We start from the raw sequence: 16022 nt of genomic DNA on the forward strand, positions 1-16022 counted from the left end.
AGCATCAAAAGACAAGAGAGGGAGATAAGACATTTCTCACATTCCTCAGCACCCAAGAAGTTACAGTACCTTTCGTCAGAGAGATAGGTTTTAACTGCCCATACTGCTGCCATCACTGTGACAGTGCAGCACTGACCCTGGGCTGCCACTGGACCAGAGCCAGGAGAAAAAGATAGACTAGACAATGGTGATTCTAGATTAAAGGGACTCCTCTTTTTGTACATCTGACCAGAAAGGGGGATATTTACTCAGGTTTTTTGTTGTCTGTGTCCACTTCAGAGTTCCATAACTGAGACCACCCTTGTGTTAAATTTAGGAGATAAAATAGAAAAATATCCAGGAAACTTCCTGGCATTTTTATCAGTTTCCCCTGCTACCTGGTGCACCTGCTATTGCTCAGTTTCAAGAACCCTCAAGTAGGCCCTTTTTGTATTTTGTCTGAAGGTTTCAGATGAAATCAGTGTGAGAGATGGGTTTTAGGGGGCTTTCTTCATCATGATCAGCACATTTATTGGCCATAATACAATTAAGATAGAAGATAATAATTTTAATACTCAATACTATAGAAGATTTTTAAACAAGTCAGAATTCATAGAGAGATCATAATAAAAATGTAAAATATTTACAAGTAAATGATAATAAAACTATCTCACATCAGAAGTTGGAGGTGTGGTGAAAATGGTAACATTAGAAAATCATTAGCCCTATATGATGTTGAAGAAGAAAAAATGGACAAAATTTAATGAGCTATATTTTAAATTGAATACCTAAACTGAGGAGGTTAATTGGAGAAATTAAAAAAAAAAAAGGAGAAAGCCGAAAGAAAAGGAGTTAATAAAGATTAAAAACAGAAATTTTAACAATAAGGTGAGAAAAGAACAAGGAAGATCAAGAAAACAAAACATTTGTTCTTTGAAAAGACTAATAAAAGTGCAAACCTCTAGTGAAGTTGAGCAGAAGAAAAAAGAGCAGACACAAACAATATCAGGAATAAAAAAGAGAACATATGTACACATGTGTATACAGCAGAGTTGAAATGACAGTGAAGAACATCACGGCTATCTTCATGTCAATAATTTTTATAATACAGATAAATGAACACATTATTAGCAAATATAAAATCTGTTAAAACCCACTTGAGTAGGAATGAGAATCCTGAATAATTATATAACCGTAATATATTAAATCAGTTTTGTTAAATCTTATCACAATAACAACATAGACCTTTTGGATTTACAGATGAATTCTCATTCTTAGCTCTTGGCTACCAGAAGTATGAGCTAAAAGCCTAAAAGCATTTCAAGGACCTTGAAAATATTTGAGTTTCCGAAATATGTTACTGACTTCAAAATACAAAAATAATAAACAGATTTAAAATATTTATTTAAATATCTACATGTCCATTGGTCTACTCCAACTCAACTCTTAAGCAGTCGTTTATAAATTATATGTAATGTGAAATATGGGTGTATTTTAGTATGATGTAGGGTGAAGACGTCAAAAATAAAACTAGGGTCCTGACAGCATTGAAAGATACCCTCAATCCCCCATCCCTCCCGCTGGGTGCGAAGCAGCCTCTTCTCCACCAGAGGGCGCACCAAGCAGGCGCTTAAACTTGTTTTGCCAGCATCCTCTCCTCCCAGTTGGTCCCAGATTCACCTCTCCCTCTTCCCTCTCTCTGAGCCTTGGTTGGCTGGCTGACTGTGAATTTGGGATAATGACGCCTCCTTCACAGAGATGGAACCAATGTCCCCTCAAAGGTACTTAGGATCTTGGGGGCAGATGATAGTCCTTAGGGAGGAGGGAGGCTGGAAAGTTCCTCTTGTCTAAGGGGCCTTGACCAAGACACCCCCGGACTGAGAAAAGAACAGCCATGGTAAGACTCATTCTGTGTCTTCTTCATTTCCTTCAAAGGACAAAGGTTGGGGCAGAGGTGGGTAAATGGTGGGAGTGGGGAAGCACTAAGGGCATGAAGAGGACCACATGAACTCATTTTGATACAGGACTGCTCTTCTTCCTTAGGCTATCTTTCCTTATTAAGAGTTATTGTTTCAAAATGCTTTCTGAGCTTATAGGAGGTTTAGAGAGCTCCTGGTTGGAGTTGGGGTGGGAGTGAAGACAAAATTAGGGAAGTTTTATGGAGATAGTCTTGAATTCAGTGTCAAAGGGCTGGTAGATTTTAAAAAATAAAATTAGATAACTTACTTTTCTAATTATACAATAAAATACTCAATATAGAAAATACAGGAAAGCCCCCTTCCCCCAAGGGAGACAATGTGTTTCTTAGTTATCATCCAGAAAAATCCACCAGCAACATTTTGGTGTATAATCTCTCCTTTATATTTATGGACATGGTTATAAAAATATAAAACTTCTTTGAAACTACCTTTTTTCAATGTACATTTTTCTATATCATTACATGTTCTTCTATTGCATAATTTATATCCATTTCACATCTCATTGAATAAATGTGTCAGTTTATTTAATCAATCATATATATATATATATATATATATATATGTAAATTGTTTCCAGATTTTTATTATTGTAAAACAAGCTGTAATAATCATCTTTGGAGCTAAATTTTTCAAAAATTTTATATTTATTTTCTCATGCATGGATACAATCTGTGGTCATCTTAATCTAATTTTAGTTTAAGTGATACAATTATTTATTCTTTCTAAAAGTGGGATTGTAAGGGTCAAAGAATAAATGCATATGTAATTTTGCTGGATAGAGCACTTCCCATTCTCACCAATCATGTGTAAGAATTCTTATTACCATCAGCCTCACCAAATGCATATGCTCTCAAATTTCTAGATGACTAGACATTGGGGGAGATAAATCGACATAAACAACAGACAATAGCTCAGAGGTTCAAATACAGGTGCAACATAGGAAGAGAAATGCTAGTTCAATGTGGGAGCACACTTGCTGACAGTGAGAGCTGTCTAATGATAGTATGGGCTTTTCAGAAAGTAATGGGCTTCCTGTCACTGGAGCTGTTCAAGGAGAGGCCAGATAACTATTCAACAGAATGTGGTGCAGATGGTTTCAGCCACTTTACATCTGAGCCAAGGACCTTTAAGGTCTGGAGAAAAACACGCAACCATATGGACAGATTGCTTCATTTAAAATCCATAAATTAAGACCATAAACTTTAACTGGACCTTTATTGCTGCCAGGATCTCATATGTCCTTAGTCTAGTCACTCTCTCATTTACTTCTAGACTATCAATCACACCTTCTCCTCAAAAACCCAACACTCCTCCACCATCCTTATTCTCAGCTCCACACCTGGCTTCCTACTTCACAGATAAAATGACATCAATCAGAAGAGAGTCTCCACAGGCTCCACCCACATGCTTGTACACTTCTGGCATCTGCTCCCAGGTACGCTTCTCCCACTCATTGGCAAAGATGGACCATGCTCCTAGCTAAAGCCATTTCTTCCATTTCAGTGCAGGATCCCTGCTCTTTTCAGGACTCGTGGGCATTGCTCCAGCTCTTCCCTCTCTAGGTATGCCCTCATCTCCTCCTCCAACTCACTGTTCTCCTCACTTTTGCTCAGAGACACCACATCCACTCCAGCTTTAGAGACTTTACTTCGTTTTCTTTTCTTGGAAACCTCTTCTCACAGATAACCATTTGCACAGCATACAAGTCCTTTACCTCTATGTACATTGACTGGATTAAAATAAAATAGTCTATAGGCTCTTTACAAGAGGCATCTAAAACATAAGAATACACAGAGGGGAAAAAATTAAAGATGAACCATTTACCATGTAAATAGTAACCAAAATAATGGTAGTGCTATATTAGTTTTGAATAATGTTGACTTTAAGGCAAAAAGAATCAGAGATATTGAAGGTCATCTTATGATAATAACATTGAAAATTTGCTGATTGGGATATAAGAATTCAAAATATAGATGCACCTGACAATATAGTCTCAAAATATATAAAGTAGAAATCCACAATTAGAGTGAGACATTTCAACACACCTCTCTTGTTATCTCCTAGTATGGGAATGGTCTATTTAAGTCTCTCTCTACTATGAGACTGTGACTATCCCAAGGTCAGAGACCAAGTGATGTGCACAGTGCTGAGCACAAGCTGGCCTTCCTTCATTGTTTTTGGACTAACCTTCCTCATAAAATAGTGAGATCACCATGTTCTGTAGTAGCACATTCTTACTTTAGAAGGGTCTTACTTTTCCGGACTATCCGTCTTATCTGCAGCTTTCTTAGTGCTAGCTGGGCATACCTAAGTTTTGAAGAATTTCCCTCCATGAAGAATGAGCGTGTCTAAGGCCAGACTTTTTAAACAACAGGTGGGTATTAACTGCAGAAAATTTAAAGTAGATCAATTTTTTTTCTTTCCTACAAAGTCCAAGATGGAATGGTTTCTATTAGAAGAATCCTTTTTGCGTAATTATCCATCCGTCCTCAATAATGTATCTGGGCATTGGCATTAAGCCTTTTCAATTATTCAAGTTGTCAGAGTTTTCATCTCCTGGTTAAAGTTTTCTGGAAGCTCCCGTGGCAGCTCTTGTGTGTGCTTGATAGCATAGCGAAAGCTCTTGCCTTTGTCTATGGCAGGCTCTTAGCCAGAGGTTGTAAATCTGGGAAATGATTATGGCAATTCAGTGGCTTTCTGGAGGGCTCAGGGCATCTGTAGGGAGATTTAAAGTAGTGGGAGGCTGTGGGGGATTTAGAGAGTGTGTAGGTCTTGGCTTTTTTTCTGGGTTCTGGCTATTTTCCATTTGTACTGGCCTCTCTACCCCATAGCTCTTTCCCACCCCTCTCTGCTCTGCTCTGTGTCCCAAGGAGCTAGGCCTCAGATCACATCACCTGGGCCCTCTGGTGGGGTTCTGACAATAAAGGCACTGGCTGGAGATCAGAGGGAGAAGCAGAGAATTTCCTCCCGGCTTTGGTGCCATGGTTTTGAGATTGCCTCTTCGATGGTCCCACCAGAACACCAGGAAGTCACTGTCGCCCTTGCTCCTCTAGACTTAGAGATGGTAACAGCTTCCCAGTTGTCTGACTCTGGGTGCCTCAAGCCAGTTGTCATTCTCTTAGCACTGACCATAAATAGCCCATCACTATATTGTCTTCCAAACCCCATCCGAGTGGACTTCTTTTCCTGCTAGGACCTGCCTGGGGTAGGAAATTGTGCAGAATATATGCATTATACCTGAAGGTGACCCCCTTTTCTTACTTTTTGGGCTCAGAGGCTTTGTCAGATACACCTGAGAGGGCTCTTGGACTAGATCTCAGCTGCTATAGATCCTGCAACTCAGAGAAGGAAAGACGGTTAGGGTCACAGAGGTAAGAGATAAACCTCCGATTCTTATCCCCTGTGCGGTGCTATTCCCATGCACTGCTGGCCTTCTCTTGATGCTGTCTTCATTGAGGAGCTATGGGGAGGGGGTACTCCCCATGGATTTTTTCTCACCACAGTCCAATGATGTAGTTATTTAGCTTTAAGGATGGAGTGGGGGCTGAGAAGGGTCAGGTAACTCTCTCCAAATCACACAGCCAGAAGATCAGAAAGTCAAACCCAAGTCTGACCCAAGCCCCATGAGGTTTTTTATTTTATTTTATTTTTTTAATTAATTAATTTATTTTTTTATTTATTCATTTTTAGAGAGGAGAGAGATAGAGAGGGAGAGAGAGGAGAGAGAGACAGAGAGAGAGAAGGGGGAGGAGCTGGAAGCATCAACTCCCATATGTGCCTTGACCAGGCAAACCCAGGGTTTCGAACCAGCGACCTCAGCATTTCCAGGTCTACGCTTTATCCACTGCGCCACCACAGGTCAGGCCAAGCCCCATGAGTTTTACAGGTGCACAAGAACACAGATGCAGAGGTCCACCTGAGACAGGAGGCAGTGCACCCGCTTCTGAGAGGAGGCCAGGTACGGGCTCAGATAGGATGGGGAGGGAGAGGGGAAGGGGCCTTTTTCTAAAGCTGGAGGCCAGGTGTCTGTAGGGAATACAGGGCAGGAGTGGTGGAAGGGCCTGAGGAGTCAAGGAAAGCACAGGAAATGCTTAGTACATACTCGGTGTGCAGGAAAGAGTCAGTGTAGCAAGTTATTTTTGTAATTATTTTGTGCCTCTCCCCCAAACCTCACTTTTTCAATTACCCTCAAACCTCATCTTTCTTCCTGAATCTGGGAGCCCAGGAAACAAAGAAAATGATAGACTCATGCTGGAGAGGCCAACGGGGCTTCTAGAGCCAGGCTCTCGGCAGCTTTCATCCAGAAGGACAGCTGCAGCCATCTCCAGGCCAAGCCCCTGGGAATCCAAACGGCCAGGGAACGAACGTCCACAGAGTCACCCCCTCAATGAGGCCCCAAGACGGTGACAGAAGTAGCATTTCCCTGGCACCTTTCCACCGTGCTTGTCCTGCTGTTTTTGGAAAGGTGATGCCCCTTAACTTTGCAAAGAGGGCCTCTGTCTTAGCCCAGGGTCACGGCCACTGCTCAGACTCTTCAGATTCCTCGGGCGCGTGGGGCTGAGGAGGCTGGCCAGGAAGCTGGGTGGCTGGCTGTACAGCTGGTACTGGCCTGGCACCCAGATGGCTTTTCCTCCTGAGCTGAACGGCCTCCGAGTCGCTGTTCGGGAGGCAGAAGCTGTGGCTCCTCCCACTAGAGCAGTGGTCCTCCAAGTTTAGCAGCATCAGAATCACCTGGAAAGATTGTGAAACACAGCTTGCTGGACCCCCCAGCTCAAGAGCTTTTGGTCCAGCAGTTCTGGAGGCAGGCCTGAGAAGTTGCATTTTTTTTTACTATCCTATGGTTCACTGATACTTCTGATCTAGGATTACTCTTGGAAAAGCACTACCCTGGGAAACTGGATATATCCCACTTACTCTTTTTCATTCTGTCTGAAGGCTGGATGTAGGGGCCAGACAAAGGTGCAGGAATCTTGAACTCTTATTTCGACTGACTTGCTCTGTGGCTGCATTTCTGAAGGTGGCTTTGGTTGTAAGGAGTGGAAACTAGCTTTAAGTAAGACAAGGAACTTGCTGGGGTTCGGAATCTCCCTGAATTCAATGAAGAGTTGACCAGTTAGGGCTTGGGTAGGGCGGGGCAGCCCTGGAGCCCTCTGCACCTGGAATTCACAAGCCTGCTGTCCAGGGCACTGCAGTGAGGTGATCTGACTGCTAGTTACTAACATCTAGTCCAGCCCATTCAAATTCTAAATGCTGACAAGAGGTAATCTGATTGGCCTACAAGGGGCCGGACCTCTCCTGCTCCGCCCTTACTTTGCCAACAAGCCACAGCACATGTGTAGTGGAGAGGCTACAGCCTTGGGTGGGGGTCAGGACTCAGGAGAGGGTCCAGAAAACAGATCGGGCTGCCCCAGCTCCCACCACCTTGAACTCAGCAGCTGTGATCCCACAAGGAGCCTATTACGTTGACTATGACCAAGAAGATTCTTCCCCTCACTGGGCCTCTATCTGTTGAGTGAGGGTTTGGGATTAGAACTTCATCACTGGATCAGTGCTTCTTTCTCAAAATGGGCCTGCATCGTAACTGCTTGCAATGCTTGGAAACAGGCCCATGTGCTCCACGGTGGACTGCTACACGGTCCACGATGGGTGTTCCAGAACAAAGCAGAGTAAAACAAAACAAAATGCAGTGGTTTGTAGTGTTTGCCTACTTTCCAGGGTATAAATAAATACTCCCACTCTGGCCAATTTCAGACTGGTAAAGGGGAGTCACTGAGAAGGAGTTGGGAAGGGGGTGCACCAGGCTCTAGCTTACCACCCACCTGCGGAGTCAGAACCGCTGAGGGGCCTGGAAATCTGCATTCCACCCCAAGTGATGCTGGTGGCTAATAACATTTCCAACCCCTGTACTCAGATCTCTGAGGACCTTTCCAGTCCTTGTATGGCCTCATTCTAACTGCACTGTAAGTTCTCACACTGGGGAGTTGGGGAAACTGTTCTCTTTTGAGAACAATGCACAAGAAGGCCTGGAGAGACTGATGGGCCCAGGTGAGTTCCTGGTGTGTCTGCAGCAGCCTGTATGGCAGCCCGGGGCCACATTCACCTCTGCTTGTCCCCCATGAGTGCCCTGCTCTGCCATCACTCCTGTCTGTCTAGTGGGAAGCAAGGCGGCAGGAGGTCATGTGCACGTCTCAGGGACGCGAGAGGGAACTGCGAGGCAGGGGGTTGTAGCAGTGGGCCTGGGATCCTTGCCCATCTCTCATCTTTCCGGGTCGGCTGGCCTTTCAGCTGCTATCACTGTGAACTTCTAATCTGATAACTCCATCCCCAAATGGAGAGCCTTCCCCGATGATCAGCTACTTTTGTACAGGTTTCCCATCTTGATAACCTTCTCTGAGAAGGTGGAGGACAGAGTGGAGGACACAGTCTCTTGCTAGAGAAGTGCTGAGGTGGAAGGAGCCACTGTGGAGCCCACAGGAGACCCACCCACAGGCAGCAGGGCCGGCGTAGAAGCCGGGAAGATGGCAGTTGGGGAAGTACAAACTCTTGATAGGAATGTAAACTCTTTCTTTTAGGGACTTTGCAGAAGAGACAGTCTGCACCTGGAAGTTAGGTTGTGCATCTAGTTTTGAGGTGGACTGATCTCTGACCTTCTCTTGCAAGCTTAAAGTAGCAGTTCTCAAAGCGTGACCCCAGACCGGTAGCAGCTGCGTCTGCGAACATTTTAGAAATGCAAATTCTCAGACTCAGAATGCTTCCCCACCCCACTCCGAGCAATTGCCTGACAACAGAATCCAGGTTCATTTGTGGTGGTTAAGCAGTCTTCTCTCAGGAACCTCTTTTTCAGTCCTAATCCCCCACAGGGTTGCCGTGTTGAGCTGTCCTTAGACCACAGAGCGTATGGGCCGTGAGTAGAAATGATCTGGGAATTCTGGGGTGGGGATAAGGGTGGGAAAACACAAGAGACGAAAAAGAGCGCTCTGGATACGGCAGGCCTTTTGGGGTGCTCTCTAGTGGGGCTGCTTGGGAGGAGGCCCAGGGCCACCACAGCCTCTGTTTGGAGATGTCCTGCTGAGTGTGGAAACTTCAGGCAATGGACATGTTCCTGGATTGCTAAACTCTTCTCTCTTCTGCAGTTTTCTTATCTTTCCTGTATCTGCATTTTGCTACTCATCCTCCATCTTGGCTCAGTCCCATCTTCTCCACTCCACATCCTACCATAGTCTTGCAATCTCTGCAGTATAGCTCCAGCTCCCTTGAGCAGCACATGCTCTCTGCTACCTGAGGCTTGAGCTTTCATGCCATGCCCTTTCCAGCCTCCTCTGGTCCTAGAGGCCAGAACTCTCCTTGGCCATCCCCTGGACAGTGCCCAGAGTCTCCGAGGAGCCTCCTACATGATCTCTTCAGAAGAGCACGCATGCGCCTTCTTCCACTGACCACGTTGAATCTTCTGGGAGAACTGGATTTGAAGCCGAGGTTGGGGGTTGACTATTGATCTGGCTGGCTGAACTGTAAACCTAAAATCTTCCCTTTATTTAGGTCTAAACTTGTCCTTCTTGAAGTGACTCATAAAGTTAGTGGAGCCGGGATTAGCTATTGGGAGGGAAGAAGAACATGGAGTCAGGCTCTACCTTTCCCTGGTACAGCTCTGGACCATTCCTGAAGTTTCTCCTTTGGTAGAAGAAAGTATCTGTGGCTGTGCCTCTAAGTGTGTGTGTGCCCGTATCTCCCTACCTGTGTGTCTCTCTGTTTATCCACGAGGATTCCCATGCAAATGTGTGTGCAGTCTCCCTTCGTCTCATAAGCTGCATGGCCACTGGCAGGCAATTGAAACTACTCAACCTCTATTTTCCTTGTCTGTATTATGGGAACAAAAAATAACTTCTTCAAATAGTTACTGTGGTGGTGAAATAAAACAATGTACATGAAGCCCATAGCACAGTTCCTGGTGCTCGCGTGGTAGACTATTATGACTAGATGCGTTATGCAAGTTAACTTAGCCTTCTTGTGCATCAGTTGCTTCATGTGTAAATTGAGGATAATTGCAGAACCTAGTGTTCTGAGGATTTGGGTAGTTGATATTTGTACTTAGTACAGTGCAATAAATAATTGTAATTATAATGCTTATTATCTTCCTGGATGTGTCTGAGAAAGAATCTCTGCGTTTGTGAATGTCTCTGCTCATGTGTGTATGTACTCATGTGTATATGTGTGTATCTGTGTTTACATGACCAGGCAGGCCTCCTGTCTCTGGTTGGAGTTTGTTGTTGGCCCAAGCCTGGACTCTGTGAGCCAGCCAGGGCTGGCGCCGGGGATGGAATTTCCATTAAGAATTAAGCAGGACAGCGCTGGGAAGCCAGGCAGGCCAAGGGGAGGGGGTCGAGGGGGATGATGCTCCAACTCTGAGCTCCCTCGGGTGGCCTCGGACTTCGGCTCCCTGGGACTGTCTCAGAGAGGGCCTCTGCCACCTTTGCCTTGAGTTTCAGGCCTTGCCAGGGCCATGGCCCAGGAGGATGGGCAAGGAGAGAGGAGTTGCCCCCATGGGCCTTGGTAGGGAAACTTGGAGTTGCTGTGGCCGAGACTGGAGCCATGAGGCGACCTCCCGAGAACGGAGAGGCGGCCAGCGAGGCTCTAGGCAGCTGGGGTCTCTGGGGCCGACAGGAGCCGAGCTGTGCAGTACGTATCTGGGAGAGTGGATGTGTGTGTGCGTGCATTGTGGGGCGCAGGTGGGGGGCATTCATGCTAAGTGTCCTAAGAGAACTTCTAGCACACCAAGTCTGTTTTTCTCTTGCCCTGAAACCCAGGCACAGCATTTGGTCCTCAAAATAAAAGATCTCTTAGGTTTTTGCTAATATTTATTCTGTTTGTGATGTAAGCCTCATCCCATTTCTAGCACATTAATTAGAAAATTTCTTAGCTTTCCAGGTACTTTTACACTCCTGATCTCATCTCATACTTATAACAACCCATGAGATATTATGATCGCCAAAGTAAATATGGGAAAATTGAGCATTGGAAAGGTTAAGTGGCTTGTCCAAGGAAAAGTAGTAGAGGAAGGAGGCAAAGTCAGGTCTCTTTGAGGACAAAATCCAGACGACTTTTGTTATACTACCTGACCTACCAGAAATGGATTCAGAGCAAAGATTTCACAAATCTTTGAAAGTGTTAATGCTCAACCATGTGGGTGACTGAGACTCAAACTCTGTCCCAAGGCTCTGAGACAGCCTTTGTTGAGATCGGAACAGAAGCTACTCTTGGGGGACTGGAGGGTAGAATCAGGCTGTTCCGGAAAGATGGAGGTAGAGTCAAAGCTGTCTTGTCTAGAGAGAACAGGTTGGGGACTCATGGAGCCAAGGGTCCTCAGAGAGCTGAGGCCTTTGAGTTAATGTCAGGAGTTGCAATGCATCCAGGGCCAGGAAGCAATAGACAATTTTAGCCGGAGCCTGAAAAAGGGAGCAGGGATAGAAGCATCAAGAAAGAGAGGCCGAGATGGGACTGTGGAGTGGTCATTGTGGCATGAAATGGAGCCAGTCTCCCTGAACACATAGTGTGGGCTCATTGACATAGTTTGCACACGAGGGATTTAGGTTAGATGCCAAGGAGAACTTTCTGCTAATTGAGAGGGTTCTAATTTGGAAAGAAGGCCCAAGGGAGGCTAGGGGCTGTCTTTCCTTAGAGATCCTAAGAGCAGGTAGAGGGCCCCTGTGCCCCCGCCCCCCAATCTTGGCAGTGTGGAGGGAGTTGGATGGAATGGCCTTGAAACTTCCTTCCACTTCAAGAACACAACATTCCTGCATTTTTGGGTAGGAATCAACCTTTTCTCTAAACTTAGCCATCTGACACGAAGTCCAGAGGGGAAGTTTGATGTGCCCCAAGATAGGACTCTGTCATTTTTGGCAGTGGGTGATCTGGAGGTCCGTGATCTTATGCGGACTTAGGTTCTAAAGGGAAGCACCTGTGTTGAATAAACCAAGTCGAATTCCAGGCTTTCGAGGACTGCTCAAAGTTTGGCGCTCCCTCCTCAGCCTGTGAGTCGCACCCAAACCCCTCCTTATTTTGTTTCAGCTCCAAGGGAAACCGATCACGGGCGCATTCCCTTCCCCTCTCCAGATGTTGGCATGAGGGGTGCATGTGGGCACCCCCACTAGGCCGGTTCTGAAGCTCTGGGGTGCTTACCCGCGGTGCCTCCCGCCCATCCCTGGGTGAGCCAGGTCTCTAATTAGACTTGACCGCGTCCTCATTCCAGCGCTCCCCACAGAGTACGACGTCTCCACTACCAGGGGCACCAAAATAGCCTCGCAGCGGGGCTGAGACTCCAGGCAGCAGAGGCTGACGCGGGACAGAGGCTTGGCAGGGAGCGCGCTGTTGTTGAAGGTCCTGCAGCGGCCCGGGGAGCTGGCGGGCGGGGGCAGAGCAGGGCGGGGGCGCGGGGCAGCGGGCGGCCCCTCGGGCTGGGCCGGCCGAGCACAGACACTTGCTCGTAGCCTCTGCAGCGCCAGCTGCGCCCTGCCACCGCCCGCCGCTGCACGCACCCCCTCTAGCCCGCCAGCTTCCTCGGAGTAAGTAAACACACTCTGCTGGCTGGATTCAGGGGCCGGTGCCGACCCCACCAGCCTAGACCGGGACAGGGCATTTTTGTGACTATTTGGATAGTAGGTGTTAGTGAGTCGGTGTGAGTACTAGCGGGCGGCAGTGTGTCTGGGCAGATGTGTTAGCATGTGGAACTTTCTAGCATGTGTCCCATGGTGTCAGCATGGGTGGGACAGTTGTTTGTGTGGGGGCTCACTTGTAGATGGGTCTGGAGTGTGCCCACAGGTGGCACGTGTGACTGCGGCCTGGGCAGCCCTGTGTGGACCATGTCTGTGCCTCTGGGGGTGCACTCACATGTGTAGGAAGGCTCCATGTGGACCAGGTGAGTGCACGTGTGGACGGAGAGCTGTGTGTGAGTGAGCCCACAATGGCAGAACCTGAGGGTGAAGGAGTGTCATCTGAACTCAGACTTTCTAGGGTGACCTGACTTGTCCCCACCTGGATGTCTTCTCTGTGGGTCACGTGGCTTTGGTTTCTCTGGACTAAGCAGGGCAAGAGCTCAGAGCCTTCACCTGACACTAGAGCGACCCCAGCTGGCTGGGGAGACAGTTTTGGGGCACCCCACGGTCAAACCAGAGAGGCAGGAGGAAACTGAGAGGAGATGAGCAGACCACAGTCACGCCCACCCACAAACACTCACAGGGCACCACCCCAGGTACACAGCTGCTCCTGTGAACACATGTTCCCGCCCACACACATCAGTCTTGCACTTCCTCTCAGGACATCCATGTTAACATTCATGTACTTCCAATGCGTACAACTGTGAACAAGGACTTGCATACAATGGGCACCTACTTGTGTAAAATATGCATATGTGCAAATACACACCCCTGGTTTGGCACACTTTCAACCTCTAGGTCCCCTTTTTAGGTCTCCTTTAGTTTATATACGGCACCTTGGATAATGAATCCAAGAAACTGGCCTCGGTAGGGAATATCTAAGTTAGGGACTTTGGCTGGGGGTCAGGGCAGATGGTGATACGGTGTTTGGGGTGAAATTGAGGCTGTCCTGAGAAGCAGCTTCTGCCCCTTTGCAAGTGTAAAGGCCAGTCTTGCAGGACTGAGGCGGAGCTCACACCTGTCATTTGCACCAGGTTCTATATTACACTTTGGGTTCCCATGGCAGCAGAGCAGCAGTGGTCCCTCTGTGTGAGGGCTGGGCCCAGGCAGCTGGGGGGCAGGAGGAACAGTGAGTGGAGCTGGGCTGATTCCTTCTCTTCTTCGGCTTCTATCAGCACTGTTTGGGGTTTCCCGCCTGCGGGCGAGGCTGGAAACGCTGGCCTTTGCTTTGCTCCTCTACTCTGTTCTCTTTCTTTTACAGAATCTTGTTTTCCCTGCCCTCTTTCCCTTGGGGACTACTGGTGACACCTTAAACAGCGCTTGGAAGAGGAGGTGCCCTCAAGTATCGGCTAGTTGTTGTTACTGTTATTATTTCTAGATCTTGCCCATCCTGGTCATTCTCCTCTGGACAAGCTTCAGTGAGGTGGCCAGACTAACTGTGGCCCATCAGTTGGGAAGTTAAAAAGAAGACATTGGCTTTCTCTTCCTTACTGTTTATGGTTTGATTGGAGTGTCTGAGCTCTCACTCCATCAACTCCCCTAATGCAGGGGAGCAGATGGGCTTCAGCCATTTCCTGAGGGGTGGCTGGGATCTACCTTCACCTGGCCGGGTCCTGGGCCTCACCCTTGGACAGTGTTCAGTAAGGACAGGCTGTGGTCAGCCTGGCAGCCTTCTTGCAGAGTAAAAGTGGGAGGAGAAATTCCCTAGCCTTCTCCTTTGTGGGGGTCCCCAATGACCTTAGGACTCCATAAAAGCTCTGGAAAACTGGGCGAGTCAACTCAGTCTTGCTCTGTTTCCCCATTCTTTTTTTTTTTTTCTTGTGGGACAGAGAGAGACAGAGAGAGGGACAGATAGGGACAGACAGACAGGAAGAGAGAGAGATGAGAAACATCAATTTTTCCTTGCAGCTCCTTAGTTGATCATTGATTGATTTCTAATATGTGCCTTGGCCGGGAGGCGGGGGGAGGCTACAGCAGACCGAGTGACCCCTTACTCGAGCCAGCGACCTTGGGCTCAAGCTGTGAGCCTTGCTCAAACCAGATGAGCTTGCGCTCAAGCTGGCTACCCTGGGGTTTTGAACCTGGATCCTCCACATCCCAGTTCGATGCTCTATCCACTGTGCCACCGCCTGGTCAGGCTGTTTCCCCATTCTTTATTAAACAAATATACACCTCGGCCAATGAGAATTTCAGAGCGACAATAAGAAATTCTAGAGCATCAGGGGCAACTCCACTAAATGAACATAGTTTAAAGAAGAGAAATCAGACAGCAGAATAATGATAATAACAACTACCATTTGTTGAACCTTTAATATATGCTTTATTTCATTTACTTGTCCGTAGACCCCCTTCCCTCTTTTTTTTTTTTTTTTTTTTTTGACAAGGAAATTAAAGAAGATCAGGAATTTCTGCAGGTTTGTATGACTCCTAGGCTGTTGACATAATCTGTGTGTTTCCCTTCTTACTCTGGCTGCTAGGAAGATCTTAGTCCATCATATTGCTTCATTCTAGTAACTGTGTTAATTGGAACCCTGGCTTTGACTTTTAATTTTTGCTTGCACGACTTTATAGTATACACATCTTTAACTGTAAGTGCACACACCCTTTGTAGAGAGAGGTCAGAATAAATGAATGACAACCAGCAATTGAGCATTCTCTTGGTCTCTGAGGATGGGAACCATATTGCATGGATTTTTTTTGGGATATCTCCAATTTCAAATATTTTATCTGATTTTCAAACCGTATGTCTCAGTTTTGGCTTCTGTATCTTTGGACTCCGATTAGGGACCATGTCTTGGAGCTTTTCTTCCTTCGGCTCTGGGAGATAATGCCCATCTCTGTGCTGGCTCCAACAATGGGGATTGTGGAGAATGAATTGGGCCATTGATAAATGCCGCCTGCTATGAGTGCTTTAGCTGCCAGCTCTTTCCCGTCTCAAAAGCGTGAGTGTCTGGGTGCCTGAAGGAGTTTGACCCCTGCCCTAAGCCTGGCCCTGGCCCCATAGCCACCCCTTCCTCATGTGACTCCACCTAGGCCCAGGGCTCTGCTGGGGGGAGGGTCTGTGTCTCTTGGACCCAGCTCTCTCTCCCCCTGGGCCACATGGTGTCAGATCAGGGCTGGCCCTTCTGGAACCTTACCTTTGGACAAGGAGCGTAGACTTTAGAATGCGGAGGGACACAGAAGGGGCATTTCTGCCGCCTACCCTGGATCTAGGGACCACAGGCTAGTGCTCACTCATTTCTCCTTCCTCATGAGGGTGTCACAAGTCTGTCAAGTGGTTCAGGAGTCATTTGTCACCTCTCACCTGCAAGAGATGTGGGCTACCAGGGACATCTGAATTCAGGGTAGGGCTCTAACTACATTGCAGAGTTGGTGAAGCTTCCAACTAATTCACTTCAAGACTGATGATTGCACCCTG

At 47.0% G+C, this 16022-nt stretch overlaps 1 protein-coding gene across 1 annotated transcript in view; it reads left to right on the forward strand.

Moving 5' to 3' along the window:
- The first annotated feature begins 10544 nt into the window (after nt 1-10544).
- The window catches only part of INSC (INSC spindle orientation adaptor protein), a 135753-nt gene continuing 130275 nt past the window's right edge, over nt 10545-16022 (forward strand). Inside the window, exon 1 of the mRNA XM_066253852.1 lies at nt 10545-10631. Coding sequence (XP_066109949.1) covers nt 10545-10631 — 87 coding nt within the window. The remainder of the gene's footprint in view (nt 10632-16022) is intronic.

This window comes from Saccopteryx bilineata, chromosome 1 (assembly GCF_036850765.1).
Source record: "Saccopteryx bilineata isolate mSacBil1 chromosome 1, mSacBil1_pri_phased_curated, whole genome shotgun sequence".
In the NCBI taxonomy this organism is placed as follows: Eukaryota; Metazoa; Chordata; class Mammalia; order Chiroptera; family Emballonuridae; genus Saccopteryx; species Saccopteryx bilineata.